Source organism: Myotis brandtii, unplaced genomic scaffold (assembly GCF_000412655.1).
Source record: "Myotis brandtii unplaced genomic scaffold, ASM41265v1 scaffold160, whole genome shotgun sequence".
In the NCBI taxonomy this organism is placed as follows: Eukaryota; Metazoa; Chordata; class Mammalia; order Chiroptera; family Vespertilionidae; genus Myotis; species Myotis brandtii.
Window position 1 is genome coordinate 170,076 of NW_005355833.1, and position 15,812 is coordinate 185,887.

Here is a 15,812-nt window from a genome sequence, read left to right on the forward strand (position 1 = left end):
CGGAAGCCAGGGGCACACACGCAGGCGCCGGTGATGGGGTTGCACAGGGCGCCGTTCTGGCACTGGCACCGGTTGCTGCAATGGGGGCCCCAGTGGTCGCTGTCGCAGCCTGCAAGAGAGGAGCGGGTCAGGGTGAGGCCCCGGTGGACTCTCCTTGGGATGGGGGCCGGGGAACTAAGCCGAAGCGGCCTTCCATCTCTGCTTCCCTCTTCCCCAATAGGCGGCAGCGAGGGGGTATCTGGTGGAAGCTTTGGCACCTCCTAGCCTCCATCAGCTCTTCCCCAAGCCAGCAGAATAATCAGTCACACAGGCTAAGAAGTTGACTTCTTCAACGCTTCTCCCAGTCCCGACCAGCCCGTTCCAACCAATGCCCCAGAAGCCCCTCCCCTGTATCGACCTTCTGGAACTGCCTGCGGGGGACCTCCCTCTGCCTTTGCTAAACTCGTCTCGCTGGCGGTCTCTGTTCCTCTCCGCCAGGCCCTTTTTTTAGGGTCTGCCACTCCTCTTCTCTGTGGCCCTCCTCCTCTGGGGGACCTCCCCAGGCCTGTTCCCATCTCTCTACCTTTCCCTCTCGTTCCGAGACTCATTAGTTTTCTCACCTCTTGCACCTCACCTTCTATGAACATGTCTTCTAACTTTCTGCCCCTCCCCTGGCTCCATCTTTCAGTCACCCCTCCCATCTCTCTCTCCTGCTGCTTTTCCCGATCAATACTGCCTACACCCCTGGTTGCTTCATCTTCAGTTCAATTTCATTACTTTTCAGGCAGCCAACTTCACAAGGAACAGGAAAAAGAAATGTTTCCCTGCGAGGTGACAGACAGCCTTCAAGATCGTTATATGTAATTAAATGTTTCAAAGAGTGATATCTGAGCCAGCTTTGCAGACATTCACTCGATAGCTGTGAAAAGGAGCTGAATAGCAGAGCCCCAAGCAGGTCACCCAGCCTGCTGCCGCTGCCCACTCTGCTCCTCAGCTGGTGCACACAGGGCACACAACAACAAGATGTCCTCAAACTCTTGCCTCATTCACTCAAATCCTGGAGTAGAGATGAATGTGGAGTTCAGGCATGGACAGGCACAAACGACGGTCAATGGAGGGGAAGATTGTCCTAGCGAAGGAGGACAGGCAAGGCTTCCTGGGAGAGGAGGCATTGGAAATGAGCTGTAACAGGTGTCTCACTTGCCTGCCTTATCGTGGTGACCAGCTGGGTATGAAAGTGCCGTATCCTAAGAAACCCTCAGCCCTGGGCAACTGGAATGGCTGGTCACCCTATTGCCTGGAGACCATGAGGTGGGTAATTGACCTTTGTGCTCCAGTGATTCTAGGGTTCAGACACAGAGCGGAAACTGGGCATGTGAGTGCCGCTGTCTATTTGCTCAGTATGAGCAAATAGACAGCGGCACTCAGTATTGGGCATGTACAAGAGCACAAGGTTCTTCAAGCCAGTGAGTGGATCTTTGGGGACTATCAACCCCCCTGCATGTACCTGCCACTTGCTGACTAGGGTCAAGTGATCAATGTCATGGAGCCTGTCCATCATCCTTTAGTACAGCGGTTCTCAACCTGTGGGTCGCCAACTTGTGGGTTGCAACCCCTTTGGGGGGGCGAATGACCCTTTCACAGGGGTCGTCTAAGACCATCGGAAAACACATATATAATTACATATTGCTTTTGTGGTTAATCACTATGCTTTAATTATGTTCCATTTGTAACCATGAAAATATATCCTGCATATCAGATATTTACATTACGATTCATAACAGTAGCAAAATTACAGTTATGAAGTAGCAACGAAAATAATTTTATGGTTGGGGGTCACTACAACATGAGGAACTGTATTAAAGGGTCGTGGCATTAGGAAGGTTGAGAACCACTGCTTTAGTAGATGGAACCATGTGGTGAGCAGATACAGTGTTTGGACAGGTTATGGTCTGAACCTGTGGTCCCACGTGGCTAAGTGATATAGGTTGCGGGAGATGCAGCAAGTAAACAAAGCTTGATCAGGTGCATGTAATTGAGTAGATTCCAAACGCAGGAGAACGTTATAACCATCTTGATCACACCCTCACTTTGCTAAAGACTCGGCTTACAGGTGCAGGCCATGGCACTGTCTCTCTCCATCAGAGAGGGCAGCGTCCCACCCAGACCCAGCTTTCTTCTCTTGTCTGTCCTTTCTTAATCCTTCATTGCCCCCCGAACCTGGCTGTGCTGGCGTGGCACATACAGAGCCCAACGTGGGGCTGAGTATGGGGAACAGGGGCCTGAGTTCAGGTTCGCCCATGGCCGTGCCGGCGCGGCACATATGGTGCCCAACGTGGGGCCTGAGTTCGGGGGAACTAAAATTGCAAGGTGAAAGGAGGCTCCCTTGAGGCACGTGCAGAAAGTGAAAGTAGGGTAGGGAGCGAGGTTTGGTAGTCGCTGGGTGTAAAACATGGGAAATTCAGGATCTCAGGAAGGGGATCCCTAAAACAATGCTTTGTAAGCAATTTAACTTTAAGTTTTGTTAGGAACTGTAAAGCAAAGGATGGAAGTCCTGGTCAGCGGGATGCTTAGAGCCAGGCCAGGGCATTTTATTTTGTTAAGGACTGTCTGCTGTGGTCGGTGGTTGCCGACCTCAATATGAGTTTTGACTGTTCGATGACCTGATAGCTCCCTGGAACTTTGGGTCTGTGTGGGACGCCAGACTCGGAGTTGGAGGTCTCCAGCTCTGCAGGACCGAGGGCTGCTCGCTTGCGGGAGAGGACTCCACGCAGCAGCGGCTGAAGAAGCTGAGGAAGGGACCAGACTTCCACCGGCGCCGACGGGGCTGACTGGGACTGGTGCCGGCTCAGTCCCAAAGCCAACCGTCCAAGCAGCCTGATCCTCAGAATCCAGGGGCGACGGCATCTCTGAGAGGAGCCAGAGCATGGTCAGCAGCCTGAATGCCGAGGCCATCCCGAGAGGCTCGCCGACCTGCGGCAGCTGTGGGGCCTCCTCATGGAGGAGACGGAGAAGCAGCAGCGGCAGCTGGAGGAGGTGCAGGGGACCCAGAGAAGCTCCTTGTCCCTCCGTTCAAAAGACTGAGAGTTGCGATGCAGAAGAAGATCTATGCAAGGGACCGAGGTACCAACATGGGGTCAGCTGAAGAAGTTAGCAGCAGATGGTAGAAAAGCAAGGAGTGGAAGCTACTCCCTCAACCATGTTTCTGGCTATGCTAGTGTTGGTAAGCTGCCAGTTTTCTGTAAAGTCTTGTGCAGCCAAATCTGAGGACTCTCCGTAAGATATACTCCAGCAGCAAAAGAAACTTTTATTTTGTAGAAATCATTCTGAAAATGTTAACATATCTGTAGTTTGGTTTCTCTTATTGCTGTATTTCATTGGCATTGTTTTGTTATTTTATTAATAGCCAGAGTTTTGTTCTCTCTTGTTGCTGTATTACATTAACATTACTGTGTTCTATGCAAGGGACCGAGGTACCAACATGGGGTCAGCTGAAGAAGTCAGCAGCAGATGGTAGAAAAGCAAGGAGTGGAAGCTACTCCCTCAACCATGTTTCTGGCTATGCTAGCGTTGGTAAGCTGCCAGTGTTCTGTAAAGTCTTTGCGCAGCCAAATCTGAGGACTCTGAGTAGATATCTACCAGCAGCAAAAGAAACTTTAACATGTCTGTAGTTTGATTTCTCTATTGCTGTGTTGCATTGGCATTGTTTTGTTACTATTTTGTTAATAGCCAGAGTTCTGTTCTCTCTTGTTGCTGTATTACATTAACATTACTGTGTTTGTTGTTTCGTTAATAGCCAGAGTTTTGTTCTTGATGTTTTGGTTATGCTGCATATTTACCTACAGCTTTTGATGATGTAAATGAAAGTGTTTAAAAACAGAAAAAAAAAAGAGGGAGTTGTGGATAGCGGCTACAGTGTTTGCACAGGTTATGGCCCGAAACTGTGGTCCCATGTGGCTAAGTGATATAAGCTGTGGGAGGTGCAGAAAGTAAACAAAACTTGATCAGGTGCATGTAATTGAGTAGATTGGAAACCCAGGAGATCATTGTAACCATCTTGACAATGCCCTTACTTTGCATCATGGAATCTGGCTATAAAATAACGACTCGGCTTGCAGGCCGTGGCACTGTGTCTCTCCATCAGAGAGGACAGCGTCCTACCCAGGCCCAGCTTTCTTCTCTTGTTTGTCTTTTCTTAATCCTTCACCGCCCCCTCTCAGGCTCACCGAACCTGGCTGTGCGGGCGTGGCACAGAACCATGCCAGGCCCCTTATCCTAATCATCCTATTTTGTTTTATCCCTTCTTTATCTGTGCCCCAAATATTCACACATACAAACTGAGCTGCCAAGTTATGAGTGAACATCACCGTCTATTTCCCACCTGGCACTACTACTGTGAATGAGGCATAAATCAAGTACAATAGCCAAAGGAATTTTGAGAAAGAAGAGCAAAGCTGGAGGCATCATGCTTCCTGATGTCAAACTATATTACAAGCTATAGTAATCCAAACAGTACGGTATTGGCTTAAAAACAGACACATAGGTCAGTAGGACAGAATAGAGAGCTCAGAAATAAACCCATGCATATATGGTCAACTAATTTACAACAACGGAGCCAAGAGTATACAATGGGGAAAGAACAGTTTCGTCAATAAATGGAGTTGGGAAAACTGGACAGGCACATGCAAAAAACAAACAAAAACTGGACCACTATCTTACACATAGATTAAAATTAACTCAAAATAGATTAAATATTTGAACGTAAGACTTAAAACCATAAAACTCCTAAAAGAAAACATGGGCAATAGGTAAGCTCCTTTATCGTGAGTCTTAGCAATGATATTTTTGGATCTGATACTAAAAGCAAAGGCAACGAAAGCAAAAATAAGTAAATGGGGCTACATAATACTAAAACGCTTCTGCACAGCAAAAGAAACCAACACAAAGACAACCTACCAAATGGGAGAAAATATTTGTAAACCATTTATCTGACAAGGATTAATATCCAAAATATATAGACTCATACAACTCAATAGCAAAAAGCGGACAATGTGATTAAAAAACGAAACATGGTGGTGGCCTTGACTAAGGTAGTAGCCATTGGGGTGGACAGAAGGGGACAAGAGTCCAGCTGCATTTATGAGGTAGAAGCAGCAAGGACTTTGTGATTGACAGGGTGCTTAGGGAAGGAAGAGGAGGGAGAGGGTATGTCACCCCAGCTCTGGTTTAGACTGTTGGGTGGATATCGGTATCACATTCTTTACAGGAAACACAAGGGGAAGAGGAAATATTGGGGGAAACAGAAGGTTAATTTTGGTCATTGTCTAAGGGACATCTAAGGTGGCATTCAAAACCCATTCACTTACCACTAACTGATGCACTAACATTTGTGTGCTTTCATTCTTCTACTTGTCCATCCAAAAAAGATTTAGCAAGGACCTGCTAGTGCCCTTTTGGAGTGTGCAGTCTAGAGGGGACCGAGCCACCGGAGCAGCCTGTATGGTGCACCACGAAAGTGCAATCATAAGGGCAGTCAGGGCATTTGAGAAGCTCTTGTAAGCCTGACAACATGGGTGCTCAGACCACAGACTGGGTGAGTGTGTGTGCATATGCATGCGTACAGGTTTGTATCCTCGTGTGTGTATGTGTGTTTTATGGGGCTCCTGAAAAATAAGCAGGGAGAGTACTATGTGTCACAGTAGAAAACCAAGGAAACAAAACAACTAAAAAGTGTAGACTAAAAAGCAAGCAACTTGTCAGCCATGAATATAGGGGCAGAAAGCCCCTCGTATCCAATTTAAAATATTCCCATTAAGGAGTGTGTAATCCATTTCACAGACATCCCCTCCCCCTTCCCCACAGCGATTAAATGAAAAAAGGTTTGAGTTCACAGGGACGAGCTTCAGTTATCTAGAAAATCCACTTACAAACACCTCATCCTCTCCCCCCTCCCCCGCCCCCCCTGCCCTGGCAATGACAGAAATGAGGCAGAGCTGCAGTGAGTCCATTATCAACCCTGTTGAAGGTGAATAAAAACTACCATCATTAAAATTACAACAGAATTTTGCATTCTTTCACAGATAATCACAAACTCTTCCCAATTTGGCCTTGGAATGGTCCTCACACACTTTTTTTTTTTTTTCTGTCACAGATGCTTCTTCCTAATTACACTTGGCTTTGGCTGATTTTTCAAGTGGCTGTATCTTCTCGGGCAGCTAGTGAGGGCTTGAGGGGCACCCAGAAGTGTGAGGCCCGGCTTGTTCTGTTCCTGGGAGCTGGCCACTCCCCCGCTCCCCAGCCAGTGGGTCTCCCTGCTGACCTCTTCAGACTGTGGGGCCCAGGCCTGGTGTGCTCTGGGCTCCCCACGACGGGGAGCAGCTCCACCACTCCCTCTCCACAGACAAGCTTTTACACTTGTACCTGCAGTGGAAACACACCAGGCCATGAGATAAAGGGGTACAATACGTTTTCTCATTTAGTAATTCTCAGAACAACCCATTTGTAGGGGGCGCTATTATTCCCCCCATTTTGCAGATCAGGAAACAGAGGCCCAGTGAGGTTAAATAGCGTATCCAAGGCTACACAGTTAGGGAGTGACTGGGTGTCTGGGCTCCTAACCCCTGCTTCCTACTGGGTGTGGTCTGGTGTGGATGGAAGCGGGAACCTGGGATGTTGGCCGCCAGCCGGGCTTAAACAGCCACCTTGGATAATTCACAGAGAGATGAGAAGGCACAGAGACTCATCTGCCAGGGGTTGGTTTATGTGTGAATGGTGGTCATAGGCCCAGGTTTTCCATGACTGGTCCAATTTCACGTAATTTTATTCTCTTCAGTTAAAGTAATTTATCTATTTAGAATACTTTCCACGTGATAAAATATATCTAACATACATTTTGTCATTTTAATCATTTCTAAGTGTACGGTGAATTCAGTGGCATTCATTACATTCACAGTGTTGTGCAACGATCACCACTATTTCCAAAACTTTTCCATCACCCCAGGCAGGAACTCTGGAGCCATAAGCAATAACTCCCCATCCCTTCCGCCCTTCTGGTGACCTCTGTCTACTTCCTGTCTCTATGAGTTTGCCTATTCTGGAGATTGCTGTAAGCGGAGTCATACAATATTAGTCTTTTGTGTCTGGAATCTTTCACTAGCATCATGTTTTTAAGGGTCATCAGGTTGTAGCACATGTTAGCACTTTATTCCTTTTTGTTGCTGCACAGTAATCTATCGTGTAAATACGCCACATTCTGTTTCTCTGTTCATCTCTTGATGGACACGTGAGTTGTTTCTACCCTTTTGGCTATTGCGAATGCTGCTGCTATGAACTTAGTGTACTAAATAACTATTTATTAAAGGCACAACTATGTTTTTATGCCTTTATTGAGGTTCTTGATTAGGAACAACTTGGCTGAACATTGTTTCTTTTGTCACCACTTCTATTCGGTGGTGCCTGGTGTCAGACCTCCTCCATTAATTAGCCTGAGGTTTCTGTGGGTTGCAGCGGGGGGCTGGCGTGTGTTCTTGTTTGTACTGTCCCTGCCCCCACACGCACACACAGCCCCACACAGCGTCCCACCCAGAGCTGGGCACAGGCAGAGCGCCAGCAGTGCTGACAAGGGTGGTCCTTCTCCAGCGACCCAGGAGCCCCTCCCAGCTGCGGAGGATGTGCTCCCTCAGGCAGGGGTTCTCAGCCTGGCTGCTCATTAGCATCACCCTGGAGGTTCTAAACTACACTCGGCCTGAGCGTCACCCCTGGAACTTCTGATTTAATTATTCTGGGGCGGTGGAGCCCATTACAGGCCCGTAAAACATTCAGTCGGTGAGAACTACTGTCCTTCTGATAACCTGTGTTCTCACGGGTCCTCTCAGGGGGATGAGCAGGAAGACGTTGGGCGTGGGGGTGGGGGGGTGAGAGAGATGGATGGTTCCTCCCATTCCACAAATGGGAATCCTGAGTCTCAGTGAGGAGGAGGAGGAGGGAGGAAGGTGGGGGATGAGGAAGAGAGGGAGGAGGAGCCGCTGAAGAGAAGGTCAAGGGTTAGGAAAGAAGCTGGAATCCACTGATGCTTGAGCTGCCCCGGCCAGTACTAGAGCCTGAGCCAAGCCCGCACGGCCGCCCCCCCCCTCCCCTGCCCCCTTTAGCAACAGAAAGGCTTAACATGGTCCTAGCACCTCCCAGAAATGGCTCATGGTCCCCTGAGTCTGGTCCCCATGGTCCCCATGGTCCCTGTGCCCCCATCCATCCCAAGAAGAAGTAGGGGAGCTGACAGGTCATGGGATTGCTCCCAAGTTTACAAAGCAGCAGGCATGGAGGCAGAGATGGAACAGCAGCCACCAGAAGCCATTCCAGCTGATAAATAAAGTGACTTTCCAGTGAGCGAAGCCATTTGTCAACTGACTGGCCCCGACAAAAGCACAGGCAAATTCTCAGAGGTTGAGCCCCTCCACGCTTTCCAGACCCAACTTGCAATTCTAAGGGAGAATCAAAGGGTGGGTCACAGCCAATGCTTTGCAATCCTGGCAGCCCCCACCTCCTCTCGCTGGGCCTCTGTTTTCACATCTGTAAAATGGGGGCAGGGTCATTAGGTTGCCATAGGTCAGTGGTTCTCAACCTTCCTAATGCCACGACCCTTTAATACAGTTCCTCATGTTGTGGAGACCCCCAACCATAAAATTATTTTCGTTGCTACTTCATAACTGTAATTTTGCTACTGTTATGAATTGTAATGTCAATATCTGATATGCAGGATGTATTTTCATTGTTACAAACTGAACATAATTAAAGCATAGTGATTAATCACAAAAACAATATGTAATTATATATGTGTTTTCCGGTGGTCTTAGGCGACCCCTGTGAAAGGGTTGTTCGACCCCCAAAGGGGTCGCGACCCACAGGTTGAGAACCGCTGTCATAGGTGATTCCTACAGTACCTCACAATAAAGAACTATGCTCTCCACCTGTCAGTGGTGTCCTCATTAAGAAACACCAGTAGGGCCGAAACCGGTTTGGCTCAGTGGATAGAGCGTCGGCCTGCGGACTGAAGGGTCCCAGGTTCGATCCCGGTCAAGGGCATGTACCTGGGTTGCGGGCACATCCCCAGTGGGAGATGTGCAGGAGGCAGCTGATCGATGTTTCTCTCTCATCGATGTTTCTAACTCTCTATCTCTCTCCCTTCCTCTCTGTAAAAAATCAATAAAATATATTTAAAAAAAAAAAAAAAGAAACACCAGTAGGGCTCTGGACGGATGGCTTAGTTGGCTGGAGTGTTGCCCTTACACCAGAAAGTTGAGGGTTTGATCCCCAGTCCGGGCACATACTGGAGGCAACCAATTGATGTTTCTCTCCCACATCAATGTTTCTCTCTCCTCCCCCTTCCTCTTGCTCTAAAATCAAAAAAACATATCCTTGGGTGAGGATTAAAAAAAGAAGAAAAAACACCAGTAGGTAAATGCTGGGGTCGCTCCCCATTCTGATTGAGATTCTATGCTCTGTTGCTAAACGTCTCCACTTGAGAAACAGGCCAGAGGGGACGGGGTAGGAGGTGTGCTTGTTCTTTTGTGGAAAAGAAAAATCTGAGGTGGTTACCCAGGCTCTGAATTGAGCCATTGCTCAGCTCCCTATCTTTCCACCACTTAGATGGTCGGAATTAAATATTAATAGACCAAGGTGCTGTAGATTAAAACCCAAATCTCCTGACACAGTCCCTAAGCCTAGAAGATGCTGACAGCACAGGATTATAATGATGTATCATTAGCTCCTAGTGATCCATTTATTACACTTGTTACTTCCTCTGTGTTATTTAATCACACTCTCTATATCTCCTTTTGAGCTCTGCGGGGAGGCAGGATTCACAGGGGTTGCGTGGAGTTCGGACGGCCCCTCCTTGGTTCATGGTGTCCTAGGAGGACAGGGGTGGAGGGGTACACACCCACATGCAGGAGGAACCCCCAACCCCGTGAGCTGCGTTCTCACCTGGGTTATATTATTTAATTCTCTTACTGACCCTGTGCCATTTATTCATACATTGCTTTGTTCCAAAAAGGATTTGAGGCAAACCATCTGAGGCGATGATGATCCCATTTTTCAACTGAGAAAACGGAGTTTCAGAGACATGGGATAGCTAAGTAGACTTTCTCAACCTTGGCACGGCAGGCATTGTGGCTAGAAAGTTCTTGGTTGTGGGGCTGTCCTGTGCATTGTATAAGTTTAGCAGCATGCCTGGCCTCTGCTTCCTCGATGCCAGCAGCACCTCCTCCTCCACAATTGTTACAGCCAAAAATGTCTCCAGATATTGACAAATGTCTCCAGATATTGACAAATGTCTCCAGATATCGACAAATGTCTCCTTTGGGACAAAATTGCCGCTGATTGCAAAAGGCAGAGTTGAGAGCCAGAGACTGGTTTTCTTAGTCCTAGGCTTTACAGGTCATCTCATGTACCCACCCAGCCCGTGCACACATTTTCAAGTCAGGAAACTGGCTCAGAGAGGCTGAGTGACTGGCCTGTGGCCACACAGCCAATGCACTGGAAAGCCAGATTTGAAACTAGCTGGCCATGTCAACCTAAGGCTCTTTCCAGCCCCCCACACCAGCTTTTGGGAGATGAGTTAGGCTCATTTACTTGCTTGCCAAACAATTACTGAACACCTACTATGTTCTATGCTGAGAAGCCCACAGTCGGTTTGAGAAACACACACACAAAGGGAAATGTTGACCCATCAGAACCTGGGGTGACTGGAGGGGTGCTGGGAAAGCCGCTGCTGGGGCAGCTACAACTAGGAAAAGTGCCCCACTGTCAGGCCAGGGGTCAGGAGGCCCCGGGAGCTGGGAAGGTCTCAGGGTAACAGGGCTGGAGGAGGGAACAAAGCCAGTGGGTACATCAAAATGCCCGGAACAAAGTCAGTCGCTTCAGCTCATTACCTTCCTCAACCCCATCTTCACAGCCTTGACTGTAGCTCCAGGCAACCAAGTCCATTTTAAGCAGACATTACGCCATCAAACTATCAGGAGGGAGTGAGGAGGCTCAGCAACTCCATTTCATCAGAGCCCTGCATCTCTCTGTGGCTGGATGCATCTGAGTCTGCCTGCCAGCCCATCCTCAGCACTGCATTCCTCAGGGTCTGCAGAGATCCCCTATTAGAATGGACGTGTTTGTGTAGGTGGACATTTGTGTGTGTGTTGGGGGGGGGGTATCAGTCACATTATGAAGCATTATCAGCCATTAACACCCCAGTTATCTGTTAATATCCGAGCAGCAATGAGCAGACCTGGGAGCCAGATTAGGAAGTGGGTGCATGCATGTTTGTTAAGCTGCTTTTGGTGAGAGGAGAGGGGGCCTGTTCTGGATGTAGAATGCCACAGTATTGTGTGGACAGACAATGGGAAAGAAAACTGGGGGTTCCTTTGTAGTACCTCACTTGTTCAATTCAAGCCACGACTCCTAGGGTAGCTGCAAACATCCCCACTTGACCGAGGAAGGAACCAAGGTTAGGGGTGGCAGGTGACTGACCCATGATCCCACAGCCAGTGTGAGCTCTGGCCTGTTTCTCAGCCAGGGATATTTAACAGCAGAGACTCAACTTGCAGCATCGGAGCAGCCCTGGGACACAGGGGTTTGTTCACACCCGGGCTCTCCTTGTACAAGAGGATAGCGGGGCCCAGAGAGGGACGGGTGGTCCCAGTCGTCAGTGAGAGGCAGGAAGGGTGACTGCAGGACCCCAGTGAGGTCTCTGGCCGTGAGGAGCAGAGGCGTTGGTGTGCACCCCACAGGTACCCCCACTTCTAGAGCCCAAGCTGGAACTCATTGCTACCCCTCCAGCCTCAACACCTCCGCCCTCTGCTGCTCCCGTCTCTGGGATAAAAGTACCTCAATGACCCCAGCACTCTTGTCTCACACAAGTCAGCTATGGGGTCAGTGAGGCCGAGGGTGAGGGACAAGCTTGGGACCCAGGAGCCAGCCAGTGTTAGTCTATCCTCAGCTGCTCAACCCTCTCCCCCAACAGGCTTTTAATGAGGGCCCAGCTCCCGGCTGCCCAGCTCCCTCTGATCTGTCTGCATCACTGCCTTTGAAGCTTCCCAGCCCCAAAGACCATTTATCTCCACAATTTGCCTAGAAAGCCTCATAAATCATGTCTGTGCACAGAGGAATTACCTCTTTGGAGACCCTTTCAAAGGCAGGCAGCAAAGACAACACAGACCTGCCAGGGGCCCACCTCATCGGCCTGCACGCTTTCCTATGCAAGGGAAACGGGTGGAGCTCTGAGTGTGGGGGTGAGACCCCCACGTGTGGGCTCTGAGGGAAGTGAACTCACAGTCCAAGTGGAAAAGGACATGGGAAGGTCGTGGGGCCCAAGCCCATTTCCTGTGAGGAGTGAAATCCTTTGACAAACAGCCTTGTCCACCCGTTTCCCACCATTCCACGTCCCTCTGACTTTCTTCAAACGGTGAGGTCTGGTCTGGTGGAAAGAGCCTCTCTCTGGCTCTGTCACCGGCCTTGGGCAAGGCAGCACCCTTCCAGGCCTCAGCGTCCCCTTGGCAAAGAGACTGGATTAGCTCAGATGAGCGGATGTGTTAAGTTGTGACTCACTGCGTCCAAAGAGGTCCTATACCTTGGTTGGGGGTTGGGGCCATGTAGAGGGGCCCACAGAGCATTTTTATGGTTGTTAATTCTCACTGGGGGATATTTTTTCCATTGAGTTTTAGAGACAGTGGAAGGGATGTGGGGGAGGGAGAGAGAGAGAGAGAGAGAGACATCAATGCAGAGAGACACATCCATTGGTTGCCTCCCAATTGATGCAACCCAGGTACATGTCCTTGACTGAGAATTAGACCCTCAACCCTTTCCCAACGTTGGAACCACTGAACCATACCTGCCAGAACCCACAGGGCATTTTAGAGCTCAAGCTTGGCTCACCTGTTGCCCTGCTCCTGACGCAGCCGGGCCCTGTGGGAGGGAGGAGAGAGGGAGGAAGGCATTGTGTTGAAGCTGCTCCTGTAGCTCATTTAGCAGGTCACCAGCACTGGGTGTGTGTGGGGGAGGGGTGGGTGGGTAAAGCAAGTTGTGATTTGGGCCAGGGCAGCCTGAAGAGTCATGTTTAGAGTCAGCTAGGAGAAGGGGGTGAGCCAGGGGCAGGGTGGCCCCGGACCCTCCGCCCAGAGGCCTGGTGGAAGGCTGTTCTCACAGCGGGTGCACCAGCGCCTCCGCTGTCCCAGTGAAAGGGATTCACATCTGAGCCACGGGTGCTTCCAGCACAGCACTACCTGGAGCTGACGGTGCTCCTAGTGCTTTGGATCAGCGCGGTGGCATCTATTGAGAACTGCTTGTTTGTAAGGTCCAGACTGAGTGGGGCTGAGAAGGGTGGAGGGGCCTGGTAGGTCCCAGGGGCACAGAGTGATTAAAGTCAGGCACACGCGTGGCCTCTGGGGGTCACGTGAGACACTGTGAGATGTGCTTGCTGGAGGTGGAAGTGCACTGGGAAATTGGGGTGCGGTGGGGAAGGGGTTCATCTGCCCAGGAGGGCCTTGTGCAAGAAATGGGATTTGATTTAGGCTCTAAAAAGAGGGATAGGATTCAGCAAGTGGGAACGCAAGGGGAAGGCAATCTGACTGGACCAGAAGCAAAGGCAAGGGAGGGCGAATTCTGGATGGAAAGCCACCGGGAAGGAGGGTGTACAGAGCCCTGGCGGGGTGCCTGGGAAGCGGCTGAGGGCTTTGATTCCCTGAAGGGAGGCGAGGCCACTGCTTCTCAAACTGCCCAAGGGGAAGGACCAGGTTTTTTGTTTTGTTTGTTTTCTAGTCCAACACGGACAGATACATGGTCTTGACAGAGCATGACTCCTATGCAGGCCGCACTGTGTGACACTCACCATGGGGCTCTGACAACACCCACGCTAGGCTGTGCCCTGGTCAGCAGACAAGTCCACCAACCATGGGCTTGCCTGTCAGCAATGTCCAAGCTCAGAGGCACAGACTCAGGGATGTGGAGAACAGCAAACCCAAAGGAGGAAGCAAAGTGTTGAATCTCAGAGCACATGTGTGTGCTCTGAATTTCTGCTCACAGCCAGCCACTGAATTATAGGCATAAAAAGAATTTTTACAACAAAACAACAGAGTTAGGTTTGCCTCACTTTATACAGTCATTCTTCCAAGTTCTTGTACAATTAAATTGCTATTTGGAATAACCCTGTTTATCTGTATACTTTTGACCTTCCAAAGCAGTGGTTCTCAACCTTCCTAATGCCGTGACCCTTTAATACAGTTCCTCATGTTGTGGGGACCCCCAATTTCATTGTTACAAATTGAACATAATTAAAGCATAGTGATTAATCACAAAAACAATATGTAATTATATATGTGTTTTCTGATGGTCTTAGGCAACCCCTGTGAAAGGGTCGTTCGACCCCCAAAGGGGTCGCGACCCACAGGTTGAGAACCGCTGTTCCAAAGCATCTCTATGCTTATAGGTCATTAAAACAAAGATTGGCATTCCCATTGCTCAGACGGATAGACTGAGGCCCAGAGAAGTGAAGTGGCTTGTCCAAGGCCATTGGTCTGTTAGTAGGAGAGTTGAGACTCTAGGTATTGAGGCTCTGATCCCACCCACCATTCTCCATGGCACTGTTTCCCCGGTGGGGTCACTTAACACAGGGCCCGCCTCTCAGCAGGACACTGTATCTCTGGTATTTGGGTCCCATGCTCAACTCTGTCTAGCTAGTTGTGTCATTTGTGAAATGGTCCATTTATCTCTGTACAAGGAGGGACTCTGAGAGCAACTCCTAGCTGGACCTGCCAGTCAGAGGACACTCTATCCATCACTGCTGGGCGAGGACCTCTGATTGCCCTACAGAGAGGAGGCCTGAGGGTGAGTGACAAATAGCTTTCCCATCTATTGAGAATTATTATCAAAGGACAAGGACCTCCTGGGATCTGCTAAGGTTGAAGCCAAGGAAAGACACTCGTGCTGCAGCAGTAGGAGGTCTGATTAGCTGTCCATTTGTTCATTGGCTCCATAAAGCTTTATTGAATATCTACTATGTGTCAGGTACTGGAGATCAAGTGGGAAATAAAGGTAACAGCCCAACAGCATAAATAAACAATAAGCAAATATAGACCTTTATTCTGGCCTCTGCTCAAATGACACCTCCTCAGAGTCGCGCTGGGCCACCCTTTCTAAGTTCTTTTTCCCTTTCCACTGGCTTTACCTTTTCTTTCTAGAATTCATTCTCTCTGATACCATATAATCACTGTATTATATTTATTATTCTCATCCTTTTCTTTATTGTCTGGGACTCCCACTAGGATGCCAACTCCACGAGAGCAGGAGATTTGTTTTATTCACTGCTGTACCCTCAGTGCCTAGAACAGTGTCTGGCATATAGTAGATGCTCAATTAATGTTTGCTGAACAAGTGAATAAATTAACAGTAAATATGTCAGGGTATGAAGGTTCAAATAAGTGCTTGATAGAAAACAATGAAAGGGGCTTCCTTTCAATTGGGAAATCAAGGAAGGCCTCTCTGAGGTGGTGACATTTATGCTGAGAGCTGAAGGATGAGAAGGAGGCAGCCATGGGAAGAGCAGGAAGTAAGAGCCTTCCAGGTGAAACAGGGGTGTGGGCAAACATCCTGAGGTAGGGACAGGCTGGCAGAGTCAAGGCGCCGAAGAGGGCAGAGAGCTGGGACACTGAGAGCAATGAGAGAGGGAAAGGGCTCTATAGGAGGTAGACGGGGCCAGATCACATGTGGCCGTGGCAGGGAGCTGGGCTTTTCTGTTAAGAGCAATGGAAAGCTCTTGAAGTGTTTACTGTGACTCGAGAGTAATGAAGCAGGAC

At 49.2% G+C, this 15,812-nt stretch overlaps 1 protein-coding gene across 1 annotated transcript in view; it reads right to left on the reverse strand.

Annotated features, from left to right (window-relative positions):
* The window catches only part of MEGF11 (multiple EGF-like-domains 11), a 270,798-nt gene that overhangs the window by 79,606 nt on the left and 175,380 nt on the right, over positions 1-15,812 (reverse strand). The window contains exon 6 of the mRNA XM_014536317.1: positions 9-109. Within this exon, the coding sequence (XP_014391803.1) occupies positions 9-109 (101 nt within the window). The remainder of the gene's footprint in view (positions 1-8; positions 110-15,812) is intronic.